General features: G+C 59.2%; 1 protein-coding gene across 1 annotated transcript; it reads left to right on the top strand.

Annotated features, from left to right (window-relative positions):
- ARID3C (AT-rich interaction domain 3C) lies at positions 1–20,363 on the top strand. Its single transcript, XM_064642817.1, has 8 exons — positions 1–117; positions 774–1,100; positions 13,149–13,221; positions 16,875–17,058; positions 17,301–17,545; positions 17,859–18,128; positions 18,292–18,381; positions 19,179–20,363. Exons 1-8 carry the CDS (start codon positions 79–81, stop codon positions 19,319–19,321), a joined length of 1,371 nt encoding a protein of 456 aa, XP_064498887.1. The 5' UTR covers positions 1–78; the 3' UTR covers positions 19,322–20,363.
- Positions 20,364–21,910: the final 1,547 nt, after the last annotated feature.

The raw sequence follows: 21,910 nt of genomic DNA, 5'->3' as shown, positions 1-21,910 counted from the left end.
GCCGGGACCGGGCGGAGCAGCCGGCAGTGCCCCCCGGGACGGCGGGGCGAGCCCCGGGCGGCGCTCGGAGCCGGCGGCATGGTGGAAAACCCCAGCCTGGCGGCCAAACCCGCCCTGGTGAGGGACGGAGCGGTCGGAGGGGCCCCGGCAGGGCGGGAGTGCGCGGCGGGAGCGGGGTGGGGGCACCCGCGTCGGACAGGGAGCGGGATGGGGATCCCCGGTGGGAGCAAGACGAGGGTCCCGGGAGGACCAGGGTGCCCGGTGGGAGCATCGGAGGGATCGGGACGGGGTCCACGGGGAGGACGAGGCGGCGACCGGCTAGGTAGGAGACGGTTCCCGGTGGGACCGTCGGGGCGGAGGTCTCCGGTGGGAGCGGGAAGAGGGTACCCGGTAGGACGCGGTTCTCGGTGGAACAGGGGCGGGAGTCCCACCAGGACATGGGGCCGAAGCCGACCGAGAAGCGAGTAAGACAGTGACGGAGGTCCCGGGTCGGACCTGTCCCCGGTAGGAGCGGGGAGGGCGTCCACCGGAGGAGCGGGGATGTGGTACCGGAGGGCCGGGCCCCCCGTAGGGTGAGCGGGTGGTCCCGGCGGGGGGAGGTAGCCCCTCCGCAGCGGGAGCCGCGCCCGGCGCGGCGACGGTTCCGCGGGCAACTTTTGGGCAAGGCCCCCGGGAGCGGCTGGGAGAGCGGGTGGGGTGGGGGGTGCTTCCTCCCTTCCCTCCTCCTCCTGCTCCTCCGCCGGCGGCGCTGAGGCCGTGCCCTGTGCCCGCAGCCGGCCGCCCCGCCGCGGGGACCGGGGGCGGCGGGGGGGCTGCGCTTGGCGGCGGTGATGGAGAGCCTGCAGCGGCAGCAGGCGGCCCGCCTGGCCCGCGGCCCCGACGGCGCTCCCCGACGGCCCCCGGCCGAGCCCGGCCCCAGCCCGCCGCCCGCCGGTCCCCGCCGCCGCCCGGCCTCCGGCCCGCGCCCGCCGCCCGCCGCTCCGGGGGAGGAGGAAGAGGAGGAGGAGGAGGAAGAGGAGGAGGAGGAGGAAGAAGGGGAGACCCGCGACCCGCCGCCGCCCCCACACCACGAGTGGACTTACGAGGAGCAGTTCAAGCAGGTAGGAGGCATCGCTACCCGTCACCAGCACCGGCTGCTCCGGGCAGGCATCCCCGGTGTCCCTCCAAGGCCCCCAAACTCAGGGTTCAGCCCTCCCTGAATGGGCACCTCTTATGCCCCCAAACTTCACCCAAACCCTGTCTGTGTCCCACCCTAAATGCTCAACCCCACACCCCATCCCAGTCCCAAGCCAAGCAGACAGTCCCAGTACACCTATTAGCCCCAGATATTATTGCAATGCCACGCTAAATGAGAACCCCCAAGGTATCCATCCACTGCCCCCAAACCTCATCCCGGGAAAGTACAATCAGTGCAACCCGGCATCCCAGTCCTGGCTCCTCATCCTCCTCTAAATGAGTGCTCCCTGAATGCTCCTCACTGTCCCTGCCCCTAAGCCCTGTCCCACCCTAATAGGCATCCTCATGTGCTCCCCATCTCCCTGCCACCAAACCCTGTCTCACCCCTGCTTTGTGATTCCACCTCCTCAGTGTTCCCTTTGCCTGTCCACAGGCCCTGCATCATGATGGGGTGCCCCGTGTCCAGGCATCTCCCTGTGCCCACCTGCATCCCTGGTGCTTTCCGTAACAGGTAGAACAGGCTGACCCCTGTCCACAGAGGTTTTGCAGAGGTGAAAAAGGGCAAGGGCTCTGGTGTGCGTGGTTATCCCAAGGAGCCAGCAAGCCATGGAGCTGAGCTCCCTTGTGTCCCTGCAAGGGCCAGGTCATACTGTGGCTGGTAAATGCAGCCCAGTGATTTCCTACACTGGAGGGAGCAGCACACTGATCCTGCTGCCTCGCTCCAGGTGGGCATGGGGGACACCCCTGTGCCACTGAGATCTGTTGCAGGGAAAGGGCTCATATATAGGATGGAAGAAAGATCTGCCTGTATTTAATGTGCTGGTTAGCGCATGGTGAGTGCCACTCCACACAAGGGTGTGGGCATGGAGTGCACAGCACCAGGCCAGGTTTGTGCTCCCCATGAGCTTCATTGTCAGGGAGAGAGGGGCACAGTGGGTGACAGGGAAGATGTGGTGAGGGGAGAGGACAGAAATGTCCCTGTACAGCTGGTGTGTGGCATTTTAGGATGGCACCGGTCAGGAACAGGAGGAGGAAGGCAGTTACTGCCTCATCCAGTTCTGGTGGGAGAGGATGGGAAGAGCAACAGGAACTCAACTTTTGGCTGTTATGGGGCCTTTTTTGTTTCAGGAGTGCTCAATACATTGTTGTTTGGAGGGGCCAGGGCTCACCCACTGGGCACCTGCCTGCCTGTGAGGCAGCAGGTACAGGGGCATAGGCAGCACCTGCCTCGCGGCCGTGCCCAGGGATGCTGCCAGTGCCCGACGCTCCTTGAATCAGCCCGGGGAGGGCCGCGGTGGGTGAGCTGCACAGGCCAAACAGCTCGTCCGGGAAGTGTTACATTACACCCTGCTGCAGAGAAAAAGGCTGACTGTCCGGTTCCTGGGGTCAGCCAGGAGGTGGGAAGCGGCTCCTCCCTCCTGAGGAGGTTAGAGAAAGCATCCCTGGCATTTCTCGTCCTTCAGCCTCACGCCCTGCCCCTGGCTGGGGCTCCCTGTGCTCCTCGTGCAGGGCAGGAGCATTGTGAATACTGGGAGAGAGATGGCAGGAGAGGTTGGGGTGCGAGATAAATCCTGCCATTACTTCCCAGGGACAGAGCTGGCTCCTTCCTTGCTTGCTCTCTTTTGTTTTTTTTTCCAATTGTGATTGGAAAGGTGATGCACCCCTGCTCTGGAGACCCCCACCTGAGTTCCCGCCTGATGGCATGTCCCAGACAGCCCAGGGAACAGTGGATGTCCCCCTGCAGTTTAAAGCAGGCTGTGGTGCCAGCTTGCTTTGTGGTCTGCAGGGTGGCTGTCATTCCCATCCCTCCTCTGTCATCATGCAGGAGGGGACATACCCCTGCCTGGGAGGGACATGTCCTTGCTGGGCCCTCCCCAGGCTGCAGGGCTGTGGCTCACCCAGCCTGGGGAACAGGTTCTCTGCTCTCCACAGGGAGTAAGTGGGGAGGCTGTGCTTTGGCTTTTGGAGGTTTCCCAGGAGCTGGGCTGTGATGCTGCGGGAGGGAGGTGGGGGGAAAGCATGCTGGAAAGCTGCTGGGGCACTGGCAGTGTGGGCATGGGGGCCCCAGAGCTGGAGAGAGACCCTGTGGTGACCAGGGCTATGTTTCCCACCAGGACTCCCTACCTGAAACTGCCCCAAGCCATCATGGCATCACCTGAGACGGGTCTCAGGGTTTGTCCTTGCTGTCATCCTTCTGGGTCAGTAGCATAGCTAAGTGAACAGGGACCACTAAGTCCAGGCTGTTTTGCAGAAGGTAGTCAGGGAGACACTTCCCCGTCTCTCTGCAGTGGGGAGGACACCCGTATGGGGGTGGGTTGGTGGATTGGTGCAGGACCAGCCATGGAAGGGTTTCCACACAGTGCAGTGGTGCTAAGAATGGGAGCAGCGAACAAGGGTGTGGTGGAGGAACCCCCTGAGGGTTAATAGGCAAATGCTGCTTTGCCTAGAGGAGCACTTTGGGGAAATATCCCCTGTGTTTGCCCTGGTTTTATATGCTTCCTGAGACACTGCTTTGGGGAGGTGGGGTGGGGGCTGGTGAGACCTTTGCTCTGACTGGGAGGGCCGCTCTGCTGTTAGGAGGTTGAGACCCCCTCACCCCTGCCTCTTGCATCAGCCCCTGGCGCCAGTTTATGTACATTGATAAGGACACATGGGTAGAGATCTGAGCAAAGGTCTGGGAGGTCTCCACACCCAGGGCTGTGAGGCAGCCCCAGCCCTGAGGTGGAGGGCACTGATTCGGGTCTGACCATGCACTACCCATGAACCCCAACTTCCTCAAGGACGGAGATGCTGCCAAGTTGCAGTGCTGTGGTGCTGCATCACATTTGACTTGGAGGGTACTGATTAAGAGCTTGGCATTGCTGGTGCCAGCTCAGCTCCATGAACTCAGTTTTCCTGCCAGAGGAGCTCCGCTTATACACAGGGATGGGTGCTCTCGTTGCCTCTAGGCGATGGAAGAACACCACCAGATCCCCAGGCTTCCTTCTCTGTCCCCCAGGGCAGGAGGGATTCAAACACCTGGGCTTTGTGTCCAGCTGTCAGTGGAGTGTTTGCTGGCAGGAGGATGCCTTCCCTGCCAGGGCCCCACCAGAATGTTCAGACCCATCTGTGGTTGGGAGAAACAGGACCCTCTGAAGTTCCTTCTTCCCTTCCCAAGAGCAGCTGACAGGGGTGAGCCCCAGCCAGCCCTTTAGGGACTCTCAGGTATCTAGTGGCCTCAGCAGTGAATTTGGGGGTGGCTGGTTTTGCCAGCAGCTGTTTGCCATCATCCTCAGCCTAATCCTGGTTCGTCCTCCCTCCTGCCCTGCCTGTCCCTGATACTGGCAGTTGCCTCTTGCACCCACCCGCCTGTCCCTTACATGCATTTAGGGAGGGCTTGGCGGCTGTGAATGCATTCACTCACATCTCAAAGCCTAGAGGAAAGTGCCCCAAGTTGGCTGTAGCCACAGACCTCCTCGTGCCACAGATCTCCACCTCATGCCTTGGAGTCACCCCAAAATGTGGTGGTAGGGTCTGTGATTTGCTTTCTTCTGTGGTGGTGTCACTGAGAGATTGAGGGAATGGAGGCAGGAATGTCCAGGGAATGGAGGGAGAGGCTGAGGAGGGGGAGCCTGGGGAGAGGGAAGTGGTCTCCATGCCCCAGCCCCCTCCTCGCCTCCAGCGCATCTTCAACCCAGGTGCAGCAACAACAACTGAAGGGCTCCCAGAGCTAAATTAGAGAGTCTCTGGTTACACTGCGGAGGCAGGGAGGGGGGTGGATGTGGTGTGTTTGCTCCTGTCCACGTCTGCCTGGAGGCTTCTATCCAGCAAACTTGTGGGCAGGTCTCTCCGGGACCACCTGCAGCGGGAAGGTGGCATCAGCAGCAAGGGTCAGTGTGCTAATCCCCAGAGCTACAACAGCTCCAGCAGCTCAGCATGAGTGCAGGGCACAGGGCAGGAGCAAGGGGCTGCTGGGGTACAACTGGGAGTGAATACAGAAGTGTTTTGGGGGGGTGTGTGCATACAGACCAGAGTGAGTGCATGGACCCATGTTAGTGCCCATGTAAATGTGGGGGTACGTGTCTAATCCTTTGTGAGGGCTGATGCGCGTGTGTGGATCTGTGAGTGCTCCTGTGTTTAGCAATCCTTGGGAGACCCTGTGTGTCTGTATGGATCCACAGACTGTGCAAATGTGTATGAACCCATGTGAGAGCCAGAACGGGCTTATGGATCTGTACGAGTGTGTGGGTGTGTATGCACCCATACGTGTGTGTGTAGGGATGTGTATGAGACCACGTGTATGTGTGTGCCCACACACGTGTGGTGTCCCAGTGTGTGTGTCCACATGCATGCACGTACCACTGTCTCCGTGTATGGAATTGCATGGACCCATGGGTGTTTGAGGCAGGGTTTGGGGGCTGAGCCCCCTCCAAGACCACCTCTGCTCCCGTTCTCCAGCCCGGCGTGCTGAGCAGTCCTGGTGTGTGCCAGCCCCCTGCTCCCCCTTCTGCCCCAGGGCACTTCCCAGTCCCACTGCAGCCTGGGGAGTGCTGAGAGCCTGAGGAGCTGCCATGACACCATTTTCCAGCTGGGGGTCCTGATCGCTTGAGGCTGGGGGCTCCAGAGAGGACATGTAAAACTAGTTGAGGGTGTGAGACGCTTTGGAGGGCAAAGGAGCACTGTCAGGAGCCCCCATCCTGCAGCTGCCTCTGGCACCCTCCTCAGCCGCCTCCCCAAGATCAGATGCGAGTGGAGAATTTGGAGGGTGATGCACCCCCACACCAATCTGGGGCCTCTGATCATCCACTAACTGGAGTAATAATGGAAGTAAATTCCCCACGCTGGCAGCCAGCTGGGCAGGGCTGCAGCGGGGAGGTTAGATCTTGGGTGGTGGACTTTGGTCCAAAGGCCATTTTGCAGCTGTGTGGGGGTGTGGGAGCGAGCTCAGGTGTGTGTGGGGGTGAGTGTGCATAGGGGACAGGCTGTATAGGATTGTGTGAGTGTGCACAGGAGGGACGTGTAGGAACATATGAGCATGCACAGGAGGGGGGCATGTGTGGGGGCATGCACATTAGTGGTTGTGCATGGGGAGAGTGTGTAAAGGGGATGGATGGATGTGCACAAGGATTGTATGTGCACAGGAAGAGTGCATAGGGGTGTGTAAGTGCTCATAGGGTCTGAGCAGAGGGGGAGCATATTTAGGGGCTGTGTGAGCATCCATACTGGGGCTGTTTGTCCAAGGATGTTGAGTCCAGGGTGAGTTGCACAAGGAGAGCAGGCACAAGATTGTGTGCATCTGCAGAGCAGGCTATTATGTGCATAAGTGTGCAGAGGGTGAGCGTAACTGCATTCCCTGGGGTACAGGGCAGCCAGTGGCGATGCCTGCTTTGGTGAGGCTGTTCTCCCCTGTAGGCTGCAGCTTGGGGCTGCTCCATCGTGGATCCAGAGCTCACATCCCGGGTCTGTGGCAGGGCATAGGTGACCACCAGCCCCAAATGCTCTTTCTCCTTGGGCACTCAGCTCTTTGGAGGCTAAGACAGGAACTAGGGTTGCCTGCATGGGGGAGCGGGGTGGGGAGGGCCACCAGCCCTTTCTCTCACATCATCCCTTCAAAGCAGACAGAGGAAGGGGATGGGGCCAGAGGTGCACGAGGGGGAGCAGGTATTGAGCAGCCAGTGCACATCCCAGGCACGCACACAGCCTGCCCCCCCCAGGTATGCACCCCCATACTCACCCAGCCCTATAGAAGGTGTGTCCGTGCACAGACCCCCAGGACGTGCCCTGTGTGCACACACAGGGTGTGCATGTGGATGTCCCCCAGGAACACCTGGGGTGGTGCTGGTGATGAACAGGATCCCAGGACTCTGATCACCCCAGGAGGGATCGAAGGCAGGGGGGTGTCCCACGACTTCAGTCACTCAGGGAGGGATCGTGAGGGAGACAAGAATGGAGAGGGAGGCAGATATGAGGAGCAAGGCAAGGCTGGAGGGGGAGGCAGTGGTGTGGCAAGCGCCGGCAGGTCAGGGAGGTTAACCCGAACAAATCCGCTCATTGACTCCCTGCCTGCTCAGCCATGAACGAGTAACAAGGCGCTGATCTTGGGGGACGCGCGTTCTCCGGGAAGCGAGACCACCCCACGCCATGCTGCAGCCCCCAGACAGATGGGGCACACAGCAGGACGGGGCCATGGATGGCACCCACAGTGGCACCACACAGCATGTTTCCTCTACGTCCAGCCCTTGGGGGAGCTGAGCCGGTACCCTGTGCCTCAGCTTCCCCTCGTGCAAAATGTGTTGAGCAGGAGGCTGGGGACCCTGTGAGCCCCCCCACTTCACCCTGGGGCTGTGGGCAGGGGGCTGCCCGTCTCAAGGCCAGCTCTGCCAGCACACAGTCCCTCACCTTGCACAGAGCCGGGTTAATGTTTGCAGCAGGCAGCCCTCCCGGGAGCGGCAGTGCCTGCTGTGGCGGGGAGGGGGGTTTTAATGACCTGCCGGATCTGCCGCATTATCAGCGCTGATTAAACCTGCTGCTCTATAAAGCGCCGTTAAATATTAAGCATGATGAAAGGCTCTTGGGGGGGAGCCACGGCTCTGAGGGAGGTCTCCAAACGGAGGTGTTCAGCCCCACTGATGGGGCGACCGCTGCGGTTGGCGATGTTGGGGTGAGCGAGCATCTCAGCACCCGTCGGGGCTGTGGGGTCAGGGGAGTAGCATACCCCCAGGAACCAGCAGTGCCTTCGAATGCAGCCGTCCTCCCAGCAGAGCCGTCCCATAACCATTAACTTATTAACAACTGGTGGCAGAGGCGAGTGGTGGCTCACAAGGTCAGGGGGTGGTTTGTGCCCGGCGGGAAGTGAACTGCCCCCCAACTCTGGCAGAAGGGATGGGGAGGAGGGACCCACAACCCCTTAGCTTCCTGTGTGTGGTCTATGGCTGGGGGGTTCTGACTGTGGACACTGTTGTGTGTTCAGTCCCTGTACCCCCGGGTGCACAGGGCTGTGCCTCAAATGGCAACAGCCAGTTTCCTTGATTACCTGCAGAGTAAACTGAGGCACTCATGGCTATTCCCCCTATGCTATCAGGGAGCAGGGTAGAACCAATTCCAGTGTCTGGGTGCCTGGTTGGTGTGCATCATTTCCCTGAGGGAAGAAGCCAGAGACCCCCATTCAGAGGCGACAGTGGTGCTCTGGAGGGGTGCAGTGACTTCAAAACAGTGCGTCAGTGGTCAGCCCCCCGTGGTGTGTGGCTGCACCCCAGGAGGCCGGGGGAGCAGGGAGACAAGTGTTACCTGAGTGCCCTGCGTGAACAGGGGCCAGATGGAAAAATTAGCAGTGCAGATAATCAATGTGGTGCATATTAAGCGGCTCAGGGTTGGGGGGGGGGGTTGCAAGGTGGGGGGGAGCTGAGCTGGGTCCGGGATCGATACAACTCATATTAAGTGGATTAAATCCTGGCTTCCGATCCAAGCCCTGGCTGCCAGCAGGAGGTGGCAGCTGAGCAGGGGCTGCGAGGGGTCCCGCTGAGAGCTGAGATTGCTTCCCTTGGCAGCAGTGCCCTGGCGGGAGTGTGCAGGGGCTCACTGAGGCAGGGCAGCCTGGAAATGCCTGTGGGGTGCCTTAGCACCTCACCACATCTTTCCACCATCCAGGGAATCAGCTAGGCTAAGTGGTCTCAGGAACCCCAGCTCCATCCCTGCAGGCCCCCTTGGCTCCAGGAGAGGCATCTCCTGGGTGAGTGAGTGAAGCTAACAATGTTATTTGATTGCGGTGAGGAGGAGGAGGCACAAGGTTTATTCACGTGCCTTTAATAAACCATGTTCGACCCGCTGACCTTTAACCTGCCTGACAAGCGCCGTTATCCCCACCCCTTAAGGAATATAGATGTCGCTATGGCAGTGGGATGACAGGAGGGAGCAGGGTCCCAGGGCTGCACCCAGGGTGGGGTGGGGGATGAGGACATTCTGCACTAGTCCTGCACCAGCACTCAGGCAGCGGTGCCAGGTGGAGTTGGGGTGGTGCTGGGGTTCCGTGGCTGATGGGGTGGCCAAGCACCGTGGACCCGGGAGTCCCCGAGGTCAGCAGGGCAGAGCTGCACTGCACACTGGTGGGGTATCGATCCCGGGACTTGACAGTTTAATACTTCTGTTTATAGAGGAATATAGTTACATCGATGGCGTTAAATGAGTTACTAATTATATCAATACAAACACGATTAAAAGGGTCCTTGCTCATAGGTCACCACAAGCAGGAGCTGCTGCTTGTGTTGCACAACTGCCCCCAGGCAAGGCCCACTTCACTGCTCCGAGGCACATGGCTGGGGCAGCATGTGCCCCTGCAGGGTGGGGTGTGTCCACCCACATAGAGTGCCTGGCTGGGGTTGTGCATGTATGTGTGGGATTGTGTGGATACAGCTGTGGTGTGTGTGCTCCACTGGTGGTGTGTGTTCCAGTCTCGGGCTGTGTGTGCCCATCTGGGGTAGTGTGTTCCAGTCAGGGGCTGTGGATGCACATATTGAAGTTCTGTGTGCAGGTAACAGCAATGTGCATGTTCCATCTAGGGTTGGGCGTGCATGTTTGAGGCTGGGCGTGGCTGTCTGGGGCTACATCTGCCTGTCTGGGGCTGTGTGTGCCCCTCTGGGGTTGTGCAGGCCTGTCTAAAATTGTGCATGTACATATGGGGTGTGTGCCCATGCACGTGTGGGGTTGTGGATGCTCGTGCAGAGTGGTGTGTACACATAAAAAGTCTGTGCGTGCCCACCTTGGGGTCATGGCAGCCCACCTGGGGCTGTACATGCCCGTGGGAGGCTGTGCCCATCCAGACATGGTTCCTGTGTAGGGATTTGTGCCTGTGTGGGCTGAGCATGCGTGTGCAGGCTTGTGCACTCTCATGTGTTGTTCTGCTGTGCACGCTGATGCAAGGTTGTGCATGCCTGTGCAGGGTTGTACGTGCCCATTCGAGCTTGCATGTGGCCCTGAGGAGGATGTGTGTCTGTGTACAGGGCTGTGCACGTGCTTGTGTGGAGTTGTGCAATGACCGTAAGGGGTTGTGCACACTCATGGGGGCTGAGTGTACCCACACTTGTGGGGTTGTGCAAGCCCACACATGGTTGTGCATGCCTGTGTAGGGTTGTATATGCTTGCGTGGGCTTGTACACACCCATGTGGGGTTGTCAGCCCTCGTGGGGTTATGTACAGCCAGGTGAGGTGTGTATGACTCAGGAGAGTTCTGATCTGCCTCTTAGATGGTCAGTCCCCAAGTGAGGTGGGAGGGGACCACAGTCCCCACCCTGCAGGAGGAGGAGCAGGGTGAGGAACAGGACCCAGAGCCCTGGGTTATGGATGGAGTTGGATTTCTTTGGGGATAGGGCTGAACGATAGGTCCCTTCTTGCCTGGAGTCTGTAGCAGACCACCACCTATGCCACCACCCATGCTACCCCTGTGTCACTCCTGTGAAGCTGTGATGGCAGGATGCCTTTACCATCCTTGTCTGGGACTCAGCTCCCACCCCCCATGAGTGGGAATCCCCCAAAACCACCTCCTCTCCAGCCTGAGCATCCCCAAAATTGAGGGAACACCTGGTGCATCCCAGTGTACCCAAGGACCTCACCGTCTGGTTCCCTGTTACTCAGCTCTGCTCTTGTCTCCACTTAAAAGCTGACCTTTGTCCCCCGTTGGATGTAACATGTTTTTGCATCTCAGTGCCCCACAGATAAAAGGTTAGGGGTTAATAAACAGTGGAAAAATAGAACCTGGCACTTGGAGGTCACACCTGTTTTGGGGGCTGGAGTCAGTAGCAGCCCGTTCTGGGTGGGATCCTGTCTGGCTTGTAGGAAGGAGAAACACAAGTGGCACCCTGGCTCACAGCAGGGGTGTGGGTGCAGAAACTCAACCACTGGTGATCCCCGGGAAGGCCGTGACTTCCCCTTGCTGTGGGATGAGTGGTGGTTGCCAGTTTTGGGGCATTTGTTCCTGTTTTGACAAGCCAGGAGATTTCAGGGGATGTAAACGGGCTTGATGGGGAGCGGTGGGGGTCGGAGCCCTTCCACAGGCAAGGAAATGCAGGAAAAGCCGGGCCGACACAGCCTTCCTGGGGCAGAAATCAAAGCAGCCTCCTGGAGCTCTGCTCTGAGCCTGACCTAGTTACTGTAATCGATGGCTCAAGGAGCTCCTGGGAAAGAACAGGCAATGAGGAGGGGGCACCGGGCAAGGCAGGGAACACCACGATGGAGGAGAGGGACAGGGTGCTGGCACCCAGGGGTCAGGGCACTCCCAGAGCAACCAGCTGCAAGGAGGGGATGGGTGAGTGGGATCTAGAGAGCAAGGAAGCAGCACAGGTGGAACACCACGGAGCCAGGCAGTTCAGCACCAGTGTGCATGGTGGGAGTCTGGCAGTAGCACCCACAGACCGGTTCAGGTACGAGCAGTTAGCACCCTGACAAGGGACAGGCAGCTGGCACCGTGCGTTAGATGAGGGACCGTGTTAGATGTGTCTGTTCAGTGACAGGAACCATGGGGTGTCTGTAGGAGCATCCCTGCATCCTCACATCCTCATATGGCCCCATGTCCCTTCCACCCCTGCATCCCTACATCTCCATGTCTCCCAAGTCCCTTCATCCCTATATCCTTACATTCCCATGTCCCTGCATTCATGTGTCCTCATTGGATCCCTACATCGCCCTGCCCCCGAGTCCCTGCAACTCCACATCCCTACATTCCCATACCCCTGCACCCGTACATCCCCATATCTTTGCATTCACGTCCCCATCGCATCCCTGCATCCCCCCCATCCCCACGTCCCATGTCTCTGCAGCCTGATGTCCCTAAAGCACAGCTCCTTTTATCTGTCTGGTGAATGATGTGCTGGGAGGGGGGGGAGGCTGTGCTCCCTTTCTATTGGTTTTTAACGGCCTTTCCCAGCACAATTGTTTTTTAAACGACTCTATTTTGTGCCTGACTTTGTTTTCCAGCTTGCATTTCTTTGTATATGTTTTGGAAATCCATTCTGGACTGCTGAGTTTTGTTTCTTTTCAATGGCTTTAAATTCTTGCCGGGCTTGCTGGGAGGAATTGGTGTCTATAGCGTCTTCGATTGGTGCTAATTTTTCCTTTATGTGCTCTGACTTTTACTGCTGGGCCATCGATCTGGCGGGCTCCAATTTGTCATGGTCACTCAGGCGCTGTGCTGGAATCAGGCGAGCCCTGACTTTCGCACGGAGCCGGCACTTCACGTCCCTGGCGTAGGGGCTGCACTCGCCTCCCCAGTGCTGTCCCTCAGCTCAGCTCAGCTCGGGGGTTGTGTCCGTGTGTCTGGACCTGCATCCATCCAGCACACTTAAGTATCCTCACAGTGTGCATCTGTACAACTGTGTGCTCACTCACCGGCTTGCAAATGCATCGGTGCACCCACAAACTTGCTGGGGCAGCCCCAGTGCTGGCAGCTCCCTCACAGTAACCAGTGCCATGGCCAGGCCAATTTTCCCTGCCCTGGCATGGGACCAGCATCTCCACTGTGCAGGTGGACATGTGTCCCTGTGAGGGATGAAATCTGAGGAGGATGCTGACCCTGTGCTGGGACTCGGTGAACACCAGCACTGAGCAGTGCTGAGCCAGAGAAGAGCCAAGCAGGGCTGAGCATCCTGATCCCAGGGTCTGGCCTGGGGTTTGCTGATGCCCCTGGGCTGAAACACTGATTCCTCCACCTAAGAAGGTAAGGAACAGGGGGAAACTGAAGCACTGACTCAGCATCTCTGCAGCAAAGGTACAAAATAGTGGTTTTTAGGAAGCCCACACCAGACCCCAGGCACAGGGAGAGTCCAGTGCTGCAGCACAGAGGGTGTGTTAGGGGGTTCTATCTGTGGTGCACACAGAGCCTTTTGTTGCTGGCAGAGCAGGAACGTGGGGCCAGGGATGATGCCAGGTCCTGGCACAGCCAGGACCCTCTGCCTTTCTCACCTCCCTGTGCCAGCAGCACTGACCCCTCTCTCTCCTGCCCCCAGCTCTACGAACTGGATGAGGACCCAAAACGCAAGGAGTTCCTGGATGACCTCTTTGGCTTCATGCAGAAGAGAGGTAAAGGTGGGTGGCTGGGGTGGGTGTCAGTGTCTCACCCCGGCCTCAGCTGCTGGCAGGGGCTCATGGTGTGATCCTCTCGGGTCTGAGCTGCTCCAGGTCACTGCAAAATCCCCAGGCAGGTCCTGCGGTGCCTTCCCTGGCCCCCCCCCCCGCAGCCCGAGGCTGGGGCAGCTGTCCATGCCGATTGCCCGTCAGCAGTCCCAGCACAGATGCCCACTGGGAACGCCCGCTGGGGATGGCCATTAGCATACCCCTCGGAGACAAGCGATAGCAACACCCGTTAATGATACCCATTAGCAGTTTTCTGGGCGTTTTAGTGATGCCTGGTCGGAATGCCGTTGGCAGTGCCCATTAGGGCTCCCCATCAGCAGCACCTGGTGAGGATGCCCACCACCAGCATCTCTCAGCGACGCCCATGGTGTGCAGGACTGGGGCCCGCGCCGGGCACCCAGGGGTTAAGGGCTCACCAGCCAACCCATCCTCATCGGAAATCTTTGCTATCGGCACGGGGGGCCGTGCCGGCTCCCGGGGACTCGATAAATGCTTTAACCTTCGCCCTCCCCGGCCGGGCCTCCGACAATTAAAAGTTGCCGAGCGCGGGCGTGTGGGCGGCCGTATTAATTAGAGCCTTTTGCTGGTGTGTGGATTAATGAACAAGCCGCTCGATAGCCAGTAAACCCCAGGCAGAGGTTAATGCCGAGCTAATTAACAGGGGAAGGCTAAAGGGGGGGGTGCGGGAGCAACGGGGCTGGCCTGTGTGTGGGGTGAGGGAGGGCAGAAAGGGGCAGTTGCCCTTGTGCCCTGCCCGTAGGAAGGGTGGTGAGGGTACTCTCCTGTCTGTGGGGCTGCAGGGGTTGACTTTTGGGTCAGACGGAGACACCACAAACTTGTTTCACTCAGTGCTGTGCTGTGGGGTGCTGGCACAGCCACGGGGCTCATGCTGGAGCTAGGCTGGAGGTGGTGGAAGGGCTGGGTACTGCCCTTATGGGTGCCCCCTGATACCCCTGGCCCTGGTGCAGGGCTATGGGGAGCGAATGGGAGCATCAGTGGTGTTTCGGCCCCCCAGCATCCATCAGCTGCAAGATTCATGGGCTGTTCTGCGGCTTCATTATCTCTCTTTCCAGAGCTAATTAACTCCCTCGCTATTGGGGCCGGGGCTAATTAAGTAAGTGCCTGCTGGTCTGGGGAGGAGGGAGGGAGCTGCTCGCTTCCCTGATGGTGCTCTATTCTACATCGTTCTGTGTGGGGCTGTCCTGCTCCTGTGCCCACTGTCCCCTTCGTCCTTTATTTCCTCCAAGTGGGTGCCGTCCCCCTGGGGAGGGCAGGCAGGGATGCAGGTGTGTAGTTATGGGTGTGCACAAGCCTGTTGGAGGAGTTGGTGATTTTGGAGTCGGGTAGCAAAGAAAAAGGGGACCAGAGGGGCTGTGGGGCAGTGACGGGACTCTCAGGGTCATCAGGAACTGGGTAAGAAGCACCCACGGATGAGCCATGGCAGCTGCTTTTGTGGCACTCAAGGGTTCACAGGCAGGCCTGTGACACCCAGGCTGTGTCCCCAGGGTGGCAGTGGGCCACAAGGGATTAATGCCCTAATCACCTAAGGGTGAAGCCTAATGAAAGAGGATGTGTCCCCCCTATGTCTGTCAGGGCAGTTTCAGCACTGACGTTTGGCAGCAGGGTGGAAAATTAGCAGGGCTGAAAAATGGGTTGGGCACAGCCCCTCTGAAGCCACCCCATGGCACAAGGGCCTACCTGGCCACAGTGGTTAATGGGGGTGATACCACCACCCCCATCAGATACAGGCTACAGGCAGTGGGGCACCTTATCCCCATGCCCCAACTTCTGTGAGACCCCAAAGCAGCGAGCTGGGTCATAGGGGGGCTGTTTCTGCATTTGCTCACCAGGGATCTGCAGCCCCCCCCCCCATCTCCCTGCCAAGCCGAGGGCCCTGCTGATAACACGGGACCGTTAATCAATCAAGGCGCTAATTGCAGCACCACAATGGCTGCATCACCTCCCTGGGCTTTTGTGGCCCTCACCCTGGCTGGGGCCAGGACCATCACTCTGCGGGGACGCAGACAGGTGCCTTTGTCAGTAGGACAGGCATCGGCTGCCCGCCCGCACAGCCGTGAGATTAATGGCGAGCCACTCTCACTGGCCACCACGGCTGGAGAGGGGGGAAGAGGAAAAAACAGTCCATGGGCCATTGAGGGGGGGATGAGACCCTGCAAACTCGCATTTGGGAGGGAGGGAGAGCCCTTGAATTGCACCTCCCCCCCCCCCCCCCCCGAGGTGATGGGGCTCATGCCAGCAGCCCCCACCAGGGCTGGTGAGGTACTGGCAGCAGATATCAAGTCAATATCTCTACCTTTTTCCCAGGAGGATAAACTCCTCTCCCCCTTCCCGACCTGGTGAACAACACAGTCACACACACAAAAAAAAAAAAAAAAAAAAGTTAAATGAACTCAGTAAAAGAATAAAAAGAGCTCATTTTTCAGGCTTATGTGAAGAAGCCGAGCCAATATCAGGGCCATAAATTAGGGATGCTGGAGGATGGCGGTGAATGACGGCTTCGTTTGAGGGGCGAAGCACGGTCGTGACAGCCTCCCCCGGCCAAATGGATGGCTTTCCAATACTGCCTGTGCCCCGCCGCCTCGCAGAAGGAATAAATATGGGGTGGAATGGGACAGGATGGGATGGGGTGGGATGGGATGTGATGCTTGTCCCTCCTCTGCCCTGCTGCAGCTTTCAGCCACTGCCCAGACCATTGCCCCGAGGTGCCAAGGGTGCGGGGCTATTTGGGGGTGCTGAGAAAGTGGGGAGGGGGTTGTAACCAGACCTGGTGGCTGTGGAGACCATGCTGGTCTATACTGGGCTCACAGAACCCTGGTGACCCCATGGCCTCGGTGAGGGGGGTGATCCTGGGGACCAGGGGTCAGAGTCTCTACTAAGGGTACTTCAAGGGGTTTGGGGTCAGGTCTCTTGAGGCAGGGCACCGAAGACCTTTAAGCAGTGGGAGGTGCTGGAGGCATCTTTGAGTTTGAGAGGTTTTTCAGGGACTCTTGTGAGAGTGTCTCTGTGTGGGGCTGGGAGGGAAAACCTGTCCACAGATTGTAGGGTGAGTCTTTCCAGAAGGGTGTCTTTCCAGTTCCCCTGTGAGAGGCATCCCTCTTCAGAGAGGTTGTAAGGTGGGTCCCTTCTTAAAGTTTAGATGGAGTCTCTCTTTGTGGGGCTCTGAAAGGGTGTTACACAGTGAATCCTTCTAGGATGCTCTGAGACATTTTGTGGATTGATGCTCTGTAGAGAGCTCTAAAAATTGCAGAGGCACAACCTTCTCTAAGGGAGTCTGAAGAGGACACTGCCCATCCCACTGTGGCTCACATGCCAGCCCCTGGCCCCACTGACAGCTCCATCAAAGGTGACCCTGTGCCAGCATCCCGGGGTCTCCCGTGCTCTTGAGCAGAGTGCCACTCTCCCAGGCACCCTGGGGTCCTGTCTGCACCCCACTGTACCCATGGGCATGGAGAGATGTGTCTCTCATTGTGGGTACCTGCAGTGACAATGGGGAGAAGGTGGAGGCTGTGTTCCCAGGTAATAAGGGCCCCTGTGGGCTCCCCCCCCACCCTTTTCTGTCTCCTTTGTGTGTCTGGAAGGGACACCAGTGAACCGCATCCCCATCATGGCCAAGCAAGTGCTGGACCTGTACACCCTGTACCGGCTGGTGACAGACAAAGGTGGCCTGGTCGAAGTCATCAACAAGAAGATCTGGCGGGAGATCACCAAGGGCCTCAACCTACCTACCTCCATCACCAGTGCTGCCTTCACCCTCCGCACACAGTGAGTGCCCGGCAGTGGGGGCAGGTGGGAGCACCTGCCCTGGGGCACACACCCTGCCCTGGGGCACCCACTGGCTCAGCTCTCCCAGAGCCCTGAGTGGGGTCTGACATGGACAGCCTCAAAAGTGGTTGGAGGGCTCTGCCCCTTCCCAAGTGCCCATCCCTACCCTGAGCCCAGCTCAGCATGGGGCTTGCTGGGAGGTGCGTGATGCTGGATCTCATCCTGGCGCTCTCCCTGTGCAGATACATGAAGTACCTGTATCCCTACGAATGTGAGAAGCGGGCACTCAGCTCTCCCGGGGAGCTCCAAGCTGCCATTGACAGCAACCGCCGGGAGGGACGGAGGCAGACCTTCGGCACAGCACTCTTCAACTACTCGCCAGCCAGCACCCAAACCCTGCTGGGCGCGCCCAAAATGCCTCTGCCAGCTCTCAGCATCTCCACACACACCTGTGGCCAGCTCAGCCAAGTGCATGGTGTTAAGAAAGGTGGGTGAGAATCACATCTGCCCTGCGGCAGCCGTCTCTTCCCAGGGATGGATACTACTCCAGGAGCAGGGATGTTCCCTGTCTGCTCTTGCTCTTTTTGCTTGGGGGAAATACGAGAAATTTTGTTCCTTTAGTCCCTTTCTGGAACTGAGAAAAGTTTATTTCTGCTGGCTTTGGAAGATGACCAAACCCAGATGATGCAGGGGATGGTGGCCCACCCTGCCCTGTGCTGGTGGGATGAAGTAGCACCAGCCGGAGATGGTGGGGTGGAGTGGGGATGAGGGGCCCCGCTGAGGTCTCTTGGTTGTTGCAGAGGACGGCATGCTGACGGCAGCAGTGCCAGGGCGCATCGCTATCCCCGTGGGACTGGCTGGTCACCACCTCACAGCAGCTCAAGCAGCAGCTGCCTCGCAGGCAGTGGTGCTGGAGCAGCTGCGGGAGAAGCTGGAGACAGGGGAGCCCCCGGAGAAGAAGGTGGCCCTGACAGCAGAGGAGCAGCAGCGGCTGGTGCAACACGCACTGCAGCACAACCTCCTGGCTGTGGCCTCACAGTTCCCTATGAACGTCAAGATCTCCAACCGAGGTAACGAGGTGCAGCACCTCAGCTTGGGCTCACCCTGTCCCCAGGTGGGAGCAGCAGCGGCTGGAGAGGAGCATGGATGCCCAAAGGGTCCTTGCTTCTCTCTCTAAGGCAGGTTCTTGTTTCTGTTTCTCTTAACACTCATATTGGTATTTCCTTTCCCCAGATGACAGACAGGAGACCGCATTGAACCTGTCCACCAACGGCATTAGCAGTATCAACATGTCAATAGAAATAAATGGAGTTGTCTACACAGGTAAATAGAAGGGCCGCTTGGCCTGTGTAATTGCGGCCGGGAAATCCAATAACTTATAGCCACTGCCTGGCCAGCAAGTCCTTCCTTCAATCTGATGTCTTTACTATAAAATCCATCGTAATGAAGTGGCAGGGCCTGGGGAGAGGGGGCAGGAGAAGGAGGGGGTCAGCAAGGGTGGAAATTGGCCCACAGCAGGTGCTAGCAATGAAGGGCCAAAGTGGGGGATGGACAGACTCAGGCTGAGAAGTGAGCCTGCCCTTAGGGTCATCTTGCATCCCAGAATCCTGCAGGCAGGGCTTGGATTTGAGTTCACCCCGATGCTAGTGTGCCCAGAGGATCTCTGGCTGGGTGGTGGGTTTGGCTGGTTACGGAGGATGGTGTTGGGTGCAGGGGAAGGTGTTGGGGTGCTTTGCTGGAGCAGAGGATCCCTTGGGGTGCCACTGTGCACCTACGTGGCCAAGCAGTTCATCCCATGTCCCTCAGCTCCATACCTGCCCTGCTGAGACACCCCTCAATTAAAATCGATGGCTTTTCCTTCAGGATGTAAATATTTAACGAGCCAGAAAGGTCAGGGCTAATCAGCATGTGGGGCTTCCAGCCAAATGGGCCCAGGCCACCCCACAGGCAGCCTCATGCATGTGGAGACAGCTGGGCTGGGGGAGACATTGAAGGTGATGAAGGGGAGATGGAGTCCCCATGGGTATTGGTCCCACACTCCCCAGCCTGGGTGCTGGGGGGAAGGTGAGCAGATCCCCCAACCCTGGGCTTGCCCTCACCCCCTTGCTCTTGCTCCCCAGGTGTCCTGTTCGCCCGCCGGCCCTCAGCTGCCCCGGCACCTGGTGGAGGGAGCACCCAGACCCGTCCGAACCCCATGCCTGCCCCAAACCCCCTGCTCCCACCCTCCTCTCACAGCCACACTCCCACCAGCGCCTCACCGTAAGGCAGAGGCCTGAGAGCACCCTGAAAGCAGCTGGGGGTGCCCAGGGTGTGGGGGGCTGAGCTGTGGGACCCCACTGGGCCGCCACGGTGGGATGGGGGACCCCAAGGTGCCTCTTGCTCCAATACTGAGCTGTGTCCATGCAAGGCCCTGAACACCCAGGTGGGCCCTTTTGTCCCTTGTCCCTGTGCGTGCTCTCTGACACACACACACCTCTTCTTTCCCAAGGCACTGCCCCTAGGTGACCCCCTGTACATCTCCTGCTGCCCTGCTGCCTGGGGCACCCCCTGGGACCTGCATGCTGCATCCCCTACATCCTGCAGCCCCTGTACCCACCTCAATGCACGCACTGCTGCCCCTGTACACACCTCGATGCATACACTGCACCCCCAGTGCACACACTGCATCCCCTTGGTGCCCACGTGAGGTCTCCATGCACACCCTCCATGCAAATGCTGCAGGCACAGTACTCTGCAGCCCCTGTAAACTGTAGCCCCATATACACTGCAGCCCCTAAATATATACTGCACCCCCTACCCACTGCAGATGCCCCTACCCAGTCCTCCTGCGCTGCCTGGGCTTGCTGCCCCTGCCCTGAGACACCCCCAGGGTGGTGGCATCTCAGCCCCCCAGGTCCTCAGCTCAGGGGGTGTCACCCTGGTGGGGGCAAATAATGGGGATATTGGTGGGAATGGTGGGGGTGGAGCTTATTGAGGTGGGGCTGGAGTTGGGGGTTAATACTGGGGGTGAGGGTTGAGGGCATGGAGGCCCAGCAGAGCCCCCCCACCACCAAAGACTGCCCAGATGCCAGAGTCCCCCAGCCGGAGGGTGGGGAGACAGTGGGCACTCCAAACTACCTCGTTGGGGCTGGGCGGGCTCCTCCTCCACCTGCCTGCACCCCAGGGTGCCGGAGCAGGTGAGTGTGGAGTAAGGCTCACCTCTACCTCAGCGTGGGGGGCTCGGCATCGCCAGTCCTGCCCCCACGCTCCCATCGCAGCTGTGCGACTCCATGTATCCATTAAAGGAAACAAATTGCTGAACCAAACCAGTGTCGAGGGGTGGTGTGCATGACAGGGTACCAGGCTCCTCCAGGGCCCTATCTGGGGGTGCAGGACACCCCTGCAGCCTGTGGAACCCCGGGGTATCAGCTCTAATGCCTGAGGTTTCACAGCCCACCTCATGTTTGCCTCCAGTGCAAGGATTGCCTCAGTTTCTGGGAGCTCTGAGTTGCAAACAGGTGCCCTACATCTACCAAAGCCCTCAAGCACAGGCTGCATCATACTGGGCACCAGTTCCAGTCATGCCAGCCAGGCCGTGATGCTTCCTTCCCCTCCAAGCTCCCTGTGGCAGCTCATCCTTGGGTGGGGATCCCATTAGGCTGCCTCTGCCAGGCAAGGAACAGGGCCCTCGGGCTGCTGGGGCCACGGCCATGGGGCTGTGAGGTTGCACCTGGTGAGTTGCCAGCAGTGCTGGGCCAGCCTGGCACCTGGGCAGTGCCCACAGAGGACACAGGTGACCCAGGTGGGGCTGGGAGGCACAGACGTATGCGTGGGTGGTCACGGGTGCATGTATGGGTGCACATGGAAAGGCATGGAGATGTTCAGGCACTCAGTCACCACACACGTGCCCAGATCACTTGTGCTCCCTTGTACAAAGTCGATGGCGTTCATGCTCACAGGTGTGGGCAGATGCATGTGCTCGCACAAGCACTTGCACACATGTGCAGCCACCTGTACACATGAAGAGGCACGAGGAGCTCCCATGGGACAGACACCCCAGCCAGAGGCAGCCACAAGGACAGGTCCACCCTGGCATCCATTAAGCCAGGTCCCTGGCACCCAAGGGGACAGATACTCTTGATTGAAAGTCCCCCCTTGGGACAGACCCAGCCCCCTGAGAAAACCTCCAGCTCTCGGGGACACCCCCAACTACTACCACAGTTACTCAGGGACAGCCCCAGCCCATCCGAAGAGGACATTCACAGTACCTCAGAGACAGCCCCAGCCCCTCGGGGACGCCTCCAGTCCCCCGGGGACTCAACCCGAACCCCCGATCCCACCCGTGTAACGCGGTCGCTGTCCAGAGTGCTGCAGCAGCGCTGCCCGCCCCGGACCTGTCCTCGGGGGCAGGGGAACGTGGGGACGCGGCGGGGACATGGAGGATAAAGGTGTCACGCTAGGGACGCTTTGGGAACACGCGGGTGACACAGTACCCCTGCAGAGGACCCTCGGTCTGCCGGGTCCGGCTCTACAATCTGTGTCCTGGGTTGGGGGCAAGTCTGTGAACGTGTGTGGGGGGTGTATGTGTTTGTGAGTGTGCCAAGCGGAGCCAGAGTGGGATTGATGCAGCCTTAATTGGGGTCTTGTGTCCCTTGTCACTGCTGTGAAGTGCTGACCACAGCTCATCGAGCACCAGAGCCCCAGGGAGCCAGGAGGGCACACGCGGGCCCACATCCCCACTCATTACCAGGCTCGGGGGGTGATGTGTGTTTCCATGCTCCCTGGGGGGCTTGGGGACACAGCTGCTGTCACCTGAGTAACCAGCCGTGATTGATGCCCACTTCCCCATGTCCTGCAGGGACTGTAATTGAGC

The sequence above is a fragment of the Pseudopipra pipra genome, chromosome Z (assembly GCF_036250125.1).
Source record: "Pseudopipra pipra isolate bDixPip1 chromosome Z, bDixPip1.hap1, whole genome shotgun sequence".
NCBI lineage: Eukaryota > Metazoa > Chordata > Aves > Passeriformes > Pipridae > Pseudopipra > Pseudopipra pipra.
This window is presented reverse-complemented; position numbering and strand designations above follow the sequence as displayed.